At 38.3% G+C, this 15801-nt stretch overlaps 2 protein-coding genes across 4 annotated transcripts; both read left to right on the forward strand.

Moving 5' to 3' along the window:
• The first annotated feature begins 6600 nt into the window (after positions 1-6600).
• Positions 6601-8483, forward strand: LOC121748278 (xyloglucan galactosyltransferase XLT2-like). The gene has a single exon (XM_042142523.1). It carries the CDS (start codon positions 6759-6761, stop codon positions 8244-8246), a length of 1488 nt encoding a protein of 495 aa, XP_041998457.1. The 5' UTR covers positions 6601-6758; the 3' UTR covers positions 8247-8483.
• Positions 8484-10395: 1912 nt separating this feature from the next.
• Positions 10396-15624, forward strand: LOC121748277 (DEAD-box ATP-dependent RNA helicase 7-like). Of its 3 annotated transcripts, none has more exons than XR_006039433.1 (14): positions 10396-11393; positions 11648-11782; positions 11898-12038; positions 12160-12271; positions 12437-12507; positions 12625-12779; positions 12885-12996; positions 13182-13283; positions 13403-13463; positions 13559-13727; positions 13811-13907; positions 13983-14077; positions 14161-15000; positions 15082-15096. XR_006039433.1 is itself a non-coding variant. In XM_042142521.1 (14 exons), exons 1-14 carry the CDS (start codon positions 11139-11141, stop codon positions 15351-15353), a joined length of 1911 nt encoding a protein of 636 aa, XP_041998455.1. In that variant the 5' UTR covers positions 10396-11138; the 3' UTR covers positions 15354-15624. The 3 variants fall into 3 exon arrangements, 2 of the variants coding, with proteins under 2 accessions (XP_041998455.1, XP_041998456.1); XM_042142521.1 differs by having other exon boundaries at positions 14867-15000; positions 15082-15624; XM_042142522.1 differs by lacking the exon at positions 15082-15096 and having other exon boundaries at positions 14161-14275; positions 14867-14955.
• Positions 15625-15801: the final 177 nt, after the last annotated feature.

Consider the following 15801-nt stretch of genomic DNA (forward strand, 5'->3'; position numbering starts at 1 on the left):
TTCATTTTTTGTTTGTGTTTATGTGTGCCAGCATGCTTCGTTTTTGTTTATATGTGTTGTACCTTCCTACACTTAGCCCAATCTTTGGTCTAAGTGTGAGAAGGGGTTGTTCTGTTTTTGCATGCCTTGGTTTTGTATGTTGCGCCTTCTCCCACTTAGTCCGATGTTCGGTCTAAGTGTGAGAAGTTTGTTTTGTCTGTGCGTTTTGTTTGTGTTTAATGTTTATGTCTGCTGTTCATACTTCCCTGTTTCCCCCTTCACAAGGATAGCTTGGGGACAAGCTTGATTGAAGTGGGAGGGGGTGGGAGTAAGTACTGTGTCTGTTTTTGTGTCTTAGAGTCTTTAGGTATAGCTTAGGTGTAATGGTTGTTTTTGTGTTTGTATGTTGCATGAGCTAGTGGAGATAATAAGGCAAAATTCCCTTAGTAAGAGCGATTGAAGAAAAGATACACGTCAACTTTGATGTCTTTTTCCTTAATAAACTAAAAGCGGTCTGAATGAAGTAAGGACGATAGAAAATGCCTTAGATAACTTAGCTGTGCAGCCCTACTATAAAAGCGAGTTATAAACCTAAACACTTTGAGCTAACATGTAAAAACAAACTGGGCTGCCACTTGATGCTTAGGGAGTAGAATCTAAAGGAGAAAAAATGGGTTATGGAGGAATAAGCTGGACGAAGTCCAGAACTGGTGGTATAAGCTGGACGAAGTCCAGGAAAATGAGGTATAAGCTGGACGAAGTCCAGGGGAGGAATAAAATAATAAAATCGGAGGTATAAGCTGGACGAAGTCCAGGGAAAAAAGGGAAAAAGAAGATTAATTACCCAAGGGCAGGAAGTGATAATTACCTGACACAGGAATGAAAAAAATATAGAAAAATCGGGAGACGATAGAAAGGAGAAACTCTCATAACCCGACGCATCAGTGGTGTAACTTTAACTCTGGAGCGTTTCGATCCTAACATCCCTGGTGAGGAATGAGTGATCGAGCGAACCTAACCGCTGGGAAATCAATAGGCTATCTGGACGAACTGACGGACCGTTTAGGTAGAAAAAGGAAGGGGGAGGATTTGAAGACTGTAGACGATCGGAGAGAACTTAAGCTTGTGGGGACAGTCGCCTAAATGTTGAAGCTAGTGCATGCTTGTCTGTTGTGTTTTGTTTCTCTTTGTGTGATGTTTTCTTTTATGAGTCTGTAGTTGACTAGGTCTAGGAGTCTGTTTTTGTGTTAGTGTTTTGTTTGTAGAGTCGTTCTTGGGAACCGTGCATTGAAATTTGCCTTATTTCTTTTTTTTTTTGTCTTTCATACTTGAGGACAAGCATGGTTTAAGTGTGAGCAGTTTGATAAGGCTAATTTCATGCATATGTCTAGGGGATAAATTGGTGAATTTGCTGGGTCTAACACATGTTTTAAGCCAGGTGTATAGAGGAAATTCGCCAGGTCCAGGAAAAGAAGGAGGCAATCACACGCCCGAGGAAACTGGCGAATAAGTGAACATTGTGAAAGAAATTGCAAGACGGAGTAAATCTCGGAGCCAAAGGGTAGAATGGAGATGTCTACGAAGGTTCTAGAAGATTATGTCCGTGTCTATAAAAGGAAGGTTGCATGCAGTCTGGAGGGACCTTCTCGGTGGAGGCCTCACTAACAGTCTGCAGCTAGTTCACTTTTCTATACACTTGGGATTCAGGGGGATTCGCGCTTGGTTTCATTTTCCGCTTTCTCGTATTTTCAAGTTGGGTTGTAACACCGTCCTGTTGAGGGCGAAGAAATAAGTTTCCGTTTAATTTCTCGCATTTTGAGGTTTCCACCGAGCTTCGAACAGCGACTATTCCCGTGTTTAATTTCTCTGCATTCTGTTTTATCGACCATTCCCGTGTTTAATGCAAGTTTAATTTTCTATTATGATGTTGGTGTTGATTTCTGATTTGGTTGTCGAGATTTTCTGGAGTTTGCGTTAGTTTGCCTGTGTTGGATGCATTTCGCAATTATTTTATGAACTTATGCAGGTTAATGGTGTAATCTGGGTGATCGGAGTTTGCTGGTGGTTGAATCGGAGATTTAAGTTTGGTGTTGTTGCTAAGTTGTGTGCAATTGCTGGAAATTGGAGTGGGTCGGAGTAGATCTGTTAAATCAGAAGTTACGGAGACGAATCGAGTTATGGTTGGTTTCGGATTGCTTGGATCCGGAGTGGATTAAGCGTTCGACGTGAGATCTGAGCAGAGTTGGTTTATTTTTATGCCTAGTCTTCGTGTTTTCATTTCGCTTCGTCTAGTATATGTAGATCTGAGTTATTTCCGGTTTATCGTAAGTTTCCGACGACCAAAATTTTACATTCTGTTCGAATCTGGGAATGTGCTCTGTTTACTTCATCTTCGTGTTTAAATCCGTTGAAGAACATGCCGTTGTGAGTTGAATGCTCAGTTAGTTATTTGCAGCTTTTCTACCGTACTTGCTATTTTTGGGTCATGGTCCCCACTGTTGGTTGGTCTCTGTCTAGCTAAATTAGGTAGTCGTTTACACGGTCTAGGAAGTAAGCTTAATGTACCGAAGTCTTGATGATGTTTGATCTCAGCATGTTTACAGCTTTCTAGGTCTAGCGTTTATATTTCCTGCCTAGGTCTAGTAGTAGTTATACCTCAACCCTGTTTGCGTGGCAGCAGCCGCCTTTGTCAAGAGTCTCTAAATGCTTTCTTACGTATCCATCTTCGTGGGATCGACCCCTGATTCTCTATGCTAATCCATAGTATTCGGGTTGAGGGATCTTTGAAGGAGAGTTTGTGTGTACAACGACAGAGTATTCCTTGTTACATTGAGTTCCTAGACCAAGTGATCTAGTGGATTCATAGGACTTGGTGTCTCGACCTAGCATCGCATTTTCACAACAAACGAAAACACATAACAAACTCTGCGACTTCACATGTATACGTGCATAATCTTGCACAACATGATTGTCCGAGACGAAGGACCCGAGGCGGGAAATTGGTTCGACCCCGAATCCCCCGGAAGCTCAACCGCAAGTAGTCTGCCGCGAAGTGGAGCGCATCCGTCTATACAAGCACGGTTATCTATTCGGGCAAGGACACGCGACTCTAGCGCCCACGCCCAACTCCAAGAGGATCTAATTGAGCACACTTGGGAAAACTTTGGCGGAGAAAATTAAATTATGTCATTTTATTTTTTTAGGATTTTAATTATGTCTTTTTTCTATTTTTTTGAATTTTAAGTTGTAATGTAGTTTTAATTTTAATGAAGTGTGTTTTTTTAATTGAATTTGTTGGAAAAAAAAATTAAAATGAAATTGAATGAATAGTAATTTAAGGGACGGTTAAGAGAAGGTTAAGGGACGGAGCGTTGCAGGTTCCGTCCCTTAGTTAAGGGATGGAGTAAAAAAGTACAGTGTAGTGCTCAAATAGTAGTTTAAGGGACGGTGGGGGACAGCGCAGTGGATGCTCTAATGGACGACCTTTGTTGCTAGGTAGGAGTATAAACTATATTAATGCTTGGTTTTCAGTGCATAGTTATGAGCATAGTTATTTTAAACCCAATTACTTGTCAATCCTAAGATATAATTAATCAGTTATAATTTATTATCTTTATGAGCATAGTTATTTTAAACCCAATTACTTGTCAATCCTAAGATATAATTAATCAGTTATAATTTATTATCTTTCAATTAAAAATATTTGTTGTATTTATAATCTTATGCATGATAGATGCACTATACCTCCTAAGGATTATGCTAAGATGACAACCCTTCTGAAAATGACAACGTACCACCAATCTCGTGCTACCACATGACACGTTATCCAGCAATATTAGAGGTGTATCCAACAATATTCATTTAGTATGCATTTATAGATTACATGATAGTAATAAGTGGATTGTTGTGTAGATTGTTTAGTATTGCAGTATAGACATAGAATGTTTCAGTAGCTATATATATATATATATATATAGACAGATTACTTTTTTATACCCTTATTTAGCATTATAGACAATAATGCAATACTCAACACTGTACACAACAATCAACGTAGTACTATCATGCAATCTGTAGAAATCCATCTAAAACGCTTACTATGATATTGCTGGATACACCTCTAATATCGCTGGATAACGTGCCACGTGATAGCACGGGGTTGGTGGTACATTATCACTCTAACTATGGTGGCACCCTAATGCTCACCTATATCCTAATGTTTATTGATGGGGTTCCTTATTCAATTGGATTGTGAAGCAGTAGAAAGAGCTGAACAAATTCCGAGTTTAATTTTGATTCAGCTAAACCAGAAGACAACTAAGATTAATTGGACGTGTGTATTTTCGTCTGGCGATAGAGTGGAAAATGCTTGGAGATAATAGTTTGATTATTGTGACGTGTTGTTTAAAAAATTGTTTATTTATTCTTAGAGATAATAGTTTGATTACGTGTTGTTTAAAAAATTGTTTATTTAATCTTATAAAAAGTTTAATTATTTTAATAATTACTCCATATAGTAAAAACGTCTGTTCCAATTCCAATAATGTTACTACAGCCTAACTTCAAAATCGGTGGCTTTTGGTGCCTACACGTATAACGATTCATAAATGGGTATATGACATAAATAAAACACTCCACTTTATTCCAATTATTATGAACCGACGAAATTAAAGGTAGGACTGCACTGTCTTCCAAACTTTAAAACTTCATATTAAGCATCCACCATAGTGAGCAGGACGACGACCGTCCGTGCCAGTGGCACGGAGACGCTGTCCGCCGCTACACTCGCACTGCTTCCACGGCGCTGCTCGATGCATCGAGCACGTCCGTATCAGGGAGGAGGCGACGTGGCAGCGTGTGATTGGCCAACAGCATAGCCGTTGGCAATTAAATTTTTTTTTAAAAAAAATCAGATTTTAATTAAAAAATCCGATTAAAAAATATTCCCACTTCCCAAAAAATTATATCCGTTTTCTATCCACTTTTAATTTATTTTCAATTTTTTCCCCAAAAATACATATTTTCATCTATAAATACCCCCCACTTCCTCATCAAAAATTCACACCACACTACACAATTATCATCCAAATTCTCTCATTTCCATTCTCAATTCTCATCCAATCTTTCATTCACTCTTACTCTTACAACAAAACAATGTCCGGCCATGGTGATCACCTCACCGGGGGCATTTTTACGCTTAAATTTTGTAGTTTTTATTTTTTAGTAGTTTAATTATGTAATTTTTATTTTTTAGTATTTTAATTATGTAATTTTTAATTTTATTGTAATTTGTAATATTATTCAGGGTATTTTTAATGAATTTTAATTTTGTGGAAATGTTTTTATTTAAATTGAATAATAGAATGGTGGGACCCTTGTGTTCGTCCTTGCGAAAGAGCACGAATGTGGGTGTTGTGCTCTTGCCTAAAAACAGACAGAAAAAGTGGGACCGGACCCATATTCGTGCTCGCTGGTAAGAGCACGGAGGTGCTCGCTATTTTACTCAATCAACCAGAATCAATCGATGTATGTCTATTTGAAGATCTTTCATTTAATTTTTACTTTTTTCCACGTTGTATAATTCAACTTAAGAAATGTTGGTTTAAATTCAAACTTGATATACAAATATCATCAGTATGCCATATCTAGAGATTTGAACCTTAATCCTTATACAAATATGGTGCAAAATATGGTATTTGAACTTAAACTTAATTCCTTAAGGGATAAAACTGCGTTGTGGTTATGCGTTATTGTTCAATCATTTATATTGTTTTAATCTGCCAAAAGATGAATCATGAATCCAATAAATAAATGGGTTAAAAGTGTTATTTTGACATCCGGGAATGTTCTTATAAGTACTAAATTGCATGGATTATTTTAATTTTAGTAATTTGTCAGAGTCGATAGAATAGTTTAATAAGAGTGGAATTGACGAAACCCAAGTCCTGACCGCCCTTTAAAACCTCCAATTAATTAATTCAAACTTATACTAAACAATTTCAACATACTTCGATATGAATTTATATCAATAAGAAAGTGAAAGACCCGTTAAAACTCTGAGAGAAGAAGGGAAGAGTCAAAAATGAAGTCGGTGCTATTCTTAGTTAGAATATGACCATTGACCACTAAAACAATTTTTTCAAATTCTAGGATTCACAATGCACTATTCGATTAAAATATTAACGATATTTAAGATATATTTTTCGACAGTTTGCTCATTAATTCCACGTCTCATTAACTTCATTCTGAGAGTCTTCGTAATTTAGAAAATATTTCATCTGTTCTAAAGCAGCTGAAACGTTTCTTTTTACACACAAAATTTAAAAAATTAGTAATATTTAAAAATTAAAATAGAGGAAAAAGAAAAATAAAATAAAGTTTTTTTGCAAGTATGTTGGTAGAAAAAAGAATAAAAAGAGAAACTACTCTCTATCTTATGAAAATAAATAATCGGACTCAGAGTAATTAATAAATCTATATTTATATACACACAATAACCAATGTTTAGGAATCTGAAAAAAAACAATTACTAAAAATTTTAAGGTTTAGGACATTTAATAATAAAGTTAGAATAAAAAAAGCAGAAAAAGTAGCCGCGTATATAGTTGTCGGTTCGGGATAAACTCAATTTGCACGCGTCCACACAACATTTGGTCATCCCAAATCATACTCACTAGTCAGTCACTTCCTTCATTTTCTGCATCTAAGAAAAAAATCATTTTCCCTCTCCGCCGCAACGACACCCTCCGCCTCCTCCACCTCCACCGCCCCCTCATCAAATGCTTCCTGCCACCGATTCACCTCCGTTCAACTCAAAACCCAAAACCCCCGACATTTTAGACCGCAAAGCCTCCTCCTACCTAGCCTCCCTCAAACCTTACCTCTCCCTCCACCACCGCCGCACATGGTTTTTCCTCGCCGTCCTCCTCCTCCAGCTCCTCCTCCTCCTCTCCGCACCTTCCCTCCCCTTCTCCCTCTCCCCCTCCCCCTCCCCCTCCACCCCCGCCCTCAACTCCACTTCCACCGTCACCGACACACTTCTTAATTCCCCTCCGCCGACCTGCCCGCACGGAAAACTCTACGTCTACGACCTCCCGCCGCAATTCAACACCGAAATCGTCAAAAACTGCGACCAAATAAACCCCTGGTCCTCCCGCTGCGATGCCCTCTCCAATTCCGGCTTCGGCAAGTCCGCCGCCGCCGTGATCTCCAAAATCGCGCCGCGAGACGCGAGTGCTGCGTGGTTCTGGACCGACCAATTCTCCCTGGAGCTCATCTACCACCGCCGGATGCTCAATTACCGCTGCCGAACATCCGATCCCCAATCCGCCACCGCCTTCTACATCCCCTTCTACCTCGGGCTCGCAATCGAGAAGTCCATCTTCAACAAAACCTCCACCGAGGCGGATCGCGACCACCACTGCAAGATGCTGCTAAATTGGACCTCCGATCAGCCCCTTTTCAAGAGATCCGGCGGCTGGGACCACTTCATCACCCTCGGCCGCATCTCCTGGGACTTCCGCCGCTCGCTCATCAGCGACTGGGGCTCCAGCTGCTTCTACATGCCGCAGATGCGTAACATCACGCGCCTCCTCATCGAGGCGAACCCGTGGGACTACTTCGACGTCGCCGTGCCCTACCCCACCGGCTTCCACCCCGCTTCCACCGCCGACGTCCGCTCCTGGCAGGATTTCGTCCGGAGCCGCAACCGCAGCTATTCCTTCTCCTTCGCCGGAGCCACGCGCGGCTACATAAAGAACGACTTCCGCGGCGTCCTCCTTAACCAGTGCTACGCCGAGCCGGCCTCGTGCCGTGTCGTCGACTGCGGCGGCTCCAAGTGCGCCAACGGCAGATCGGCTATCTTAGAGGCCTTCCTCGACTCGGATTTCTGTCTCCAGCCAAGGGGAGATAGCTTCACCCGCCGCTCCATTTTCGATTGCATGCTAGCTGGTTCGATACCGGTTTTTTTCTGGTACCGAACTGCCTACTTGCAGTACAAATGGTTCTTACCGGGTGAGCGGGAAAGTTACTCGGTTTTCATTCACCGAAATGAGGTAAAAAATGGGACAACGATCGTATCGGTTCTTAATAAGATTAGTAAGGAAAGGGTGAAGGAAATGAGGGAAAAGGTGATTGAATATATTCCGAAAATTGTATATGCCAATAATAATAAGGGATTGGAGGGCATGCGTGATGCGTTTGATGTGGCTGTGGAAGGGTTTTTGAGCGGAGTCAAGGAGCAAGATCAAGGCTACAAATGGAAATGAAGGGGAGGTATTTTTTCTTTTTTACAGATTTCCAATGATTTTTGGTACTTTACTACTATACTCTTTACTCTAGGTTAGATGGAATTTCAAACGTTGGGGGGTGTTATTTCTGGAGTTTATTCTATTGTATATAGGTGTAATATTTTTTGTATCACTACATAATGATACGATTATATTTAGAATAAAGATTGCATCATAGAATTATTTATATACATATGGAATTTAAACTCAATATTAGATCTTTATTTGGGCTTTGTTTATAAATTTATAAGTATCACTATTAGGAATTTGTTACTTTCATCTAGTATATAGTTATGTTATGTGCCTCACTTCATTGTAGATGGGCAATTTAATCACACGTGGTTCTTTTCTTGTAGTACTAGGATTCTTGTTTTCTTAATCGTGTTTAATTGCAATGATTGATGATTTTGTTTGCTCGGTTTGTTATTTAATTAATTGTTTTGGGTTGTAAGTATATAGGTAAAGTTTTTTCTAATTTGTGGCTATTTAAAGCATAATCCGCGGCTGTGGTGAAATCAAAATACCATTGAAGTCTAAGATCTTTGATTAGGACACATGCAGAATAAAGATGTAGCATTCCACTCACATTAATAGTAGTAGTAGTTAATTTGAAATTGATTTTGCTTTGAGTTGTTTTGGGATTATAAACATTAATTATTATTCTCTTTGTTTCACTCAAGATGTCCCTATTATAACACGAGATTTTAGAAGTTGTTAGGTGAAGTAAGTAGAGATCAAATATATTGAATATTTTAATGAGAAATGATAGATTTATTTTTAAATATAAAAAGTGGACATATTGAGTTGAGATAGAGAAGGTACTACTAGTATAATTCTAGTTTTGTTCTGGTCTTCTAGGTTGGGAATGGGTTTCGGTGATTGAATTATTATAAAGGAGTGCATTTATGATAGTTAGATGAAAAGGAAATTAGCTATGGGTGTGACCACACACACGTAATTCTATGTTATGTGGAATATTAACTATGAAAGTGAAAGTATTTATTAAAATTTTGTCCAGCTTTCAACCACTGCATCCATAATACTGCCCTGGGTCTTAAATTTTGCTTGTGTCCTTTTTATTGTTGGGAAGCTTTAAAAATTTAGTAGGTTCGTGTAATGTGTGGATTGATTCGAGTCAATAATCGAGATCGGGCTTGCTTATAATGTTTAGTGGAGTATATTAATATTACTGGTCATGTTCATAACGTTTACAGTACTTTATTTACATGTAGTAGAAAACTTTAAAGACCGTAACATAAATGATTATTAAGTATTTTCGTATGCTATAAATAATTTTTGAGTGACGGACGGTCATACTTATATATCTTGAATAACATGACAAATTATAGCATTGAGACTATTGGTGATTGGTTGCATAAACGGAGTGTTAATCAATATATAGATTAACAGATACCTACTGACAAATTATGTTTGTGTTTATAAATTTTAAGTTTTGCCCTTGCTCCGTCCTTTTTGTCGAATCTTCTTTCTATACAGTGTTACTAGTTGAAAAGGATTTTCATTATCGTAAAAAAGTTGAAACCCTAATCCCACGGGTCCTCCACATCTCCCGGCCCGACAATATTGTGAGGGGTTTTCAATTAGGGTACGAAGTAGCCGTGTCGTAATCCACTGTCCTACCAGAAGTTCGTCTCAAGGCCTCACACTTATGCCTGGGAGATGTTGTAACTATACGACAGTATTGGAAATCGAACTTTTCCCATTCTTATAACTATGCCCCTTCAGAACCAACTGTGTTGTACCTATACTGAAAGGATTCACGTTTCGAGACAACTACTTATACTGAAAGGACTATCTTGATCTTGTTATTTAATTCATCGAGTGTGATTTCAATTTGCATGATTTTTTTTTTGTTCTCATTCATTGTACAAGCATGTGTATATTATTGTTTCAAAAACGTCCCATGTATACATTTCTGCTCAAATGAACCCAATAGTTTGCCAATAGACCGACCGATGAAGTGACGTTGCTTTTTTGAAGAAAAATAATTAAGTGTTGTATAATGTGTCAATGCTCGATTTGTTGATTTATTTATTATTTCAAATAAATAAATAAAATGATAATTGAGCTTTTATTTTTATGAAAATTGTAGAATTAAAGTGTCAATACTTTTTTTAATGTATTAGAATCAAACTAAATGCATAAAACATAACAAATGACTCTAAAATTAGAAAAAGTATTTTAGGTTTGTTTTAGTGTAAATGTGAAGATAAATATATATTTTATTCAAAAATAAAAAAAAAAGATTGGTTTTAAAGTATCATTGAAACTAATTATCTATCCATTTAGATTTTAGTATACCGTTACAGATGATCTAATCAATTTTCTCGATATCAAAATGTTGTATAGGGAATTGGAAATTTATAGAAAAATAGTTAACTCCGTATAGTTCCTTTTCCGCAAAATTTGTATTGACAATTAGATTTTTGATTTATCGATAACAAGAAACATTACCTTAAAAAACATTCAAATTAGAAACTGAGAATTACATACTCTAATCTAATCTTGTTTTTGGTAGTGATATTTAATATGTAGATCTAACGGTAGCTAGCAAGAACGCATCTCCATCGTATGGCTAAAGTCTCCCCGCCTACGAACCCACAAGTCAAACGCTTTCCCGCCAATTACCTAGAGAGACTATGCCTTGAAGGGAATACTATGAATATCTTCCATCTGAAATCAAGAAGAAAATGGAGAATGCTAAAGTCAAGGATCACAGAGAAAAAGTCATGGAAAATAAAAATACAAAAAAGAAAAGAAAAGAAAACTACCTAAATTAGGACGAGAGAGAGAGAGAGAGGTTGCGTTTCAGGGAACGAGGCATGATGCTGAAGAGGAGGAGAGGAAGCAATGCAGTTCGGAGATGGACGAGCCCATGAATTCAGTGAAGAAGAAGAAGAAGAAGAAGAAGAAGAAAAGATGAGGTTCGACAATGATAGCGAGAGGGAGGAAGATCCTAATGCGCTGACGAAATTCCGGATTTCCAAGGCGTTGAGGGAGACCCTCAAGGACAAGGGAATCGAGTCCTTGTTTCCGATTCAGGCCATGACCTTCAATACCATTCTTGATGGTTCTGATTTGGTCGGTAGGGCACGCACTGGTCAGGTTAGATCAATTTTTTTATTTATCATTGATGCTATCATGCAATGTACTTTTACAATTAAGATTTCCATGTTTGATTGCGAATTTAAGCTCTCATTCTTCCAATCAAGCGTATGATCAACTGAGTCTCAAGCATTATTTTACTTGTTTTTAACTGTTGGATCAGTAAATGATAAGAACATTAGGCTTCCTGGATCAGGTGATTTAATCTATTCCTTCACAATATGTCTATCTAATATACTTTGGAATCTTATCAGGGTAAAACATTGGCTTTTATGTTGCCTATATTGGAATCGTTGACAAATGGGCCAGCGAAAACATCAAGGAAGACTGGATATGGAAGGCCACCAAGTGTTCTTGTGCTTTTACCCACTAGGGAGCTGGCCACTCAGGTATATAATAATCCATTGTTTCTATATTTCTCCAATGCTTTGTCAATGTTTTCTTCACAGTTTAACTTCTGTTTCTTGATTCTAAACCTAACTTTTTTTTCCTACATGGACATAGGTGTTTTCTGACTTTGAGATATACGATGGATCATTAGGGTTGAAATGTTGTTGTCTGTATGGGGGTTCGCCATACCAGCCACAGCAGATTCAGTTGAAAAGAGGTGCTGACATCGTTGTTGGTACCCCTGGTCGCATTAAGGTTGGTTTTCTCAGAGTTGATATTAAGGTTGAAAAGGGACGTAGTCATTATTTTATACTACATGCTATTGCTTCCACTAGAGCATGTGGCTACATATGGAGCTTGTAAACTCGATGTGCAGGATCACATAGATAGACAAACGATTGACTTGAGTGCACTAAAGTTTCGTGTACTTGATGAGGCTGATGAAATGCTGAGGATGGGTTTTGTTGAAGATGTTGAACTTATCTTGGGTATGTCACAAGTGGATATATGATAAAAATGTATGTGGTCTATATTTTATTCCTCAGATGTTGATGCTACATCAGAGATGCAGTTCTTGGCTTATTTTTCTGAGAGTGTGGCTTCGCTCATGCTTAGTTTGTGATTTTTTTAGTGTTCTGTTATTGATTTTGAAGGCAAGGTAGAGGATGCAAGTAGAGTCCAAACACTTCTTTTTAGTGCTACTTTACCAGAATGGGTAAAGCATGTATGTCTTTTACTCCCATTCTCGCATCTTTCCTATTCTCGCAATATTGCATCTCTATTTCATCAGAAACTTTTTCAACCTTACTTCGTTGAGAATTTGAAGTACTCTCAATGCCAGATTGCAGCAAAATTTCTAAAACAAGATAAGAAAACTACGGATCTTGTTGGAAATGAGAAGATGAAGGCTAGCACCAACGTGAGACATATTGTTCTTCCCTGCTCTGGCTCTGCCAGATCGCAAATTATTCCTGATATTATCCACTGCTATAGTAGGTTGGTAGCCTCTTATTAACCTACTAAATTTGTTAATATTTTAAAATTCTTTTATTTCAAACAAAACACTCTCTTTCTTTTTCATTCTCCCTCGTGGTTCTTCAGTGGAGGCCGCACTATTATCTTTACGGAGACAAAGGATTCTGCTTCCACACTAGCTGGATTACTACCTGGAGCACGTGCTTTGCACGGTGACATACAACAGGCTACACGTGAGGTAGAAACTTATCCTGTAATGTTTTGTCTACTATTGCTCGTTTTCTAGAAGTAGAATTATTTTTGGTCTTTTATCAGTAGATATTACTAGCATATTAGGAAACCTTGTGCTTCTATTGATACGTATGCTTCTAGTAGTAGAATTACAAATTTAACTGATTAAGCAAAAATCTAAATTGCATTCAGGTCACACTTTCTGGATTCAGATCCGGAAAATTTTCAACCCTTGTGGCTACAAATGTAGCGGCACGTGGGTTAGATATTGATGACGTCCAGCTAATTATTCAGGTGTTTTTTGCCCTCACAAATTTGTCTTGATGCACATACATACTTCTTTTTGGTAATTATGATCATGTTATGTTGCTTTCTGCCTTGACATGTTAAATAAATGTGTTTTTGTGTTCTAGTGTGAACCACCTCGCGATGTAGAGGCATACATTCATCGCTCTGGAAGAACGGGAAGAGCAGGTGATTTCCTGATATATACTATATCCTATGCATCTGAAATTTACATAATTATCTAAAACTTTCCAATATAGAAAGCATAATGAGGCTTTAATTAGGGAAAACTGGCATTGCTGTAATGCTTTATGATCCAAGGAAGTCAAACTTTTCAAAGATAGAAAGAGAATCTGGGGTGAAATTTGAACATATGTCAGCTCCACAGCCAGCAGATATAGCTAAAGTTGCTGGTGCAGAAGCTGCTGAGAAAATAGCTGAGATATCTGATAGGTATCCGTGCATCTTTTATGTTCAATTTTTCAGGAAGTAACTAAATAACCCAAGATATTTCTACTATATCGAAAAACATGTAGAGTCATACCTGTATTTAAGGATGTTGCTGAAGAGCTAGTGAAGTCATCTGTTCTGTCCCCAGCAGAGTTGCTAGCAAAGGCACTGGCGAAAATTGCTGTAAGTCCTACTTACATCGATTTTGGTTGAACATCAAGTTATTTTAATATTTACAGAAGGCTTCATCTTTTGCAGGGCTATACTGAAATTAAGAGTAGGTCACTTCTCACTTCAATGGAAAACTATGTCACCGTTCTTCTTGAGTGTGGAAAGCCCATTTACACACCTTCGTGAGTTCTTGCAAGTGATTATGGTATACTTGTATTCGTTTGCGTTATTTGTGACGTTGATGTGATTCTGTATGATATGTTAGCATGCTTAATTCTTCACGGGGCATTGACACTATAACTGACACAAAGCGGCAAGGATATACAGCACGGATGGTGGTTTGGATAGGCTTGTTTGGTGCATAAATCCTAATTTCACTAGTAAGAATATAAACAGCAATATACATCCATAGTTTGAATACAAACTCATCCAATCTGGTGTCTTCTGCAGTGAAATCTGATAAGTAAGATTTCAAGTAAGTGTTTTCATAATCTTCTTCCTTCCGAAGAAATGATTCATCAAAACAACATTCATGTCCACTATTACCAGCTGCAGAAAATATAACAAGAAGTTTTTTCCCCCTTTATTCTTGTTGAGTCATTTGAGCCTTTTACATTCATTCGTGATAGAAACTTCTTACCTGAATAAAATTCAGCATTGTAGACATCATCCATTAAATATGAAAGTATTTCAAAACATGTACTAGTTCTAAGTTATTTTAATTTCTGAATTTCCCTCTCTTTTCTCGTGTCTCTTTTTTACCTTGCTAAAGGGCATACCCTTGATAGAGCAATTATATTGCAAGTAGGCTTGAGTGCATGTGCAATTTTGGTAGAAAAGTAAGATTAGGTAGACATATAGTGGTTTCCCTGGTTGGAGGTGTTTGTTGAGCTTTCTGCATCAATATTATGTTTTGTGTGTGTGAATTGTTCTCTTCATCATCACTACTCAAAAAAATGATGATTTTCCAGCTTTGTCTATGGTGTTCTCCGAAGATTTCTACCTGAAGAGAAAGTCGAATCAATCAGGGGCCTTTCGTTGACCGCTGATGGCAAGGGTGCAGTGTTTGATGTGGCTACTGAAGATCTGGACCAGTTTATTGCTGGTTAGTTACTGCTGCATATTGAGAACTTTTTTTTATATATCATGGACTCTCATGACATAGCTGCAACATGGGGGTTTGCAGAGCCGAAAAATCATTCTGGGGTAAGCCTGGAGGTCGTGAAATCATTGCCCCAATTGCAAGAAAGAGAGCAGGTAAGAGGAGGGGGGAGATTTGGAGGTGGAGGTGGAGTTGGAGGGCGTGGTGGTGGTTACTCGGAGAGACGAGATGGTAGGTTATCCAGTGGAAGAGGAGGCGGGAGAGGAGGATTTCCAGATCGGAGGAATGATAGATTCGCTAGAGGTGGTGGTGGTGGTGGTGGAAGAGGTCGCGCGAATAACAACCGTAGATGGTGAAGCATTCTCCATTTCTCTTCCAGATCAAACATTGCTGAATCTGAGTAAAATATGGCATGTCAGGGGCATATAAGTTTTGGTAATTATTGACATTTTTTAAGGGAAAGTTTTGGTGATCATTATCAAGAGAATAACTTCTTTTCCCTCCATTTGATTTGTAGTATATTTTTCATTGTAGTAACATAGTTAGATCTTGCTCTTCACCTGTATGCACGATTTATGGATACATGACAATCATAACTAAAATTAATCATTTGGTTGTGTTTACTCATATCATTCAATATACATTTATAATCACTACCAGTGGCGGATCCAGGGGGCAGGTGGGGGCGGTCGCCCCCACCGTGCGACTAATTTTCCCTTATCTCGGATGTATATTTTCCATATCCGCCCCCTCCGTTGTCTCCGACGTCGCCCGGTTGATCGAAAAAAAATAACCATTAAATGC

The sequence above is a fragment of the Salvia splendens genome, chromosome 9, assembly GCF_004379255.2.
Source record: "Salvia splendens isolate huo1 chromosome 9, SspV2, whole genome shotgun sequence".
Classification (NCBI taxonomy): domain Eukaryota; kingdom Viridiplantae; phylum Streptophyta; class Magnoliopsida; order Lamiales; family Lamiaceae; genus Salvia; species Salvia splendens.

Coding starts and splice junctions, on each gene's coding strand:
- LOC121748277 (XM_042142521.1), top strand. CDS start 11,139: ATGCAGTTCGGAGATGGACGAGCCCATGAATTCAGTGAAGAAGAAGAA. Junction 13,728..13,810: donor ATAGCTGAGATATCTGATAG/GTATCCGTGCAT, acceptor AAAAACATGTAG/AGTCATACCTGTATTTAAGG. Junction 13,908..13,982: donor AGGCACTGGCGAAAATTGCT/GTAAGTCCTACT, acceptor CATCTTTTGCAG/GGCTATACTGAAATTAAGAG.
- LOC121748278 (XM_042142523.1), top strand. CDS start 6,759: ATGCTTCCTGCCACCGATTCACCTCCGTTCAACTCAAAACCCAAAACC.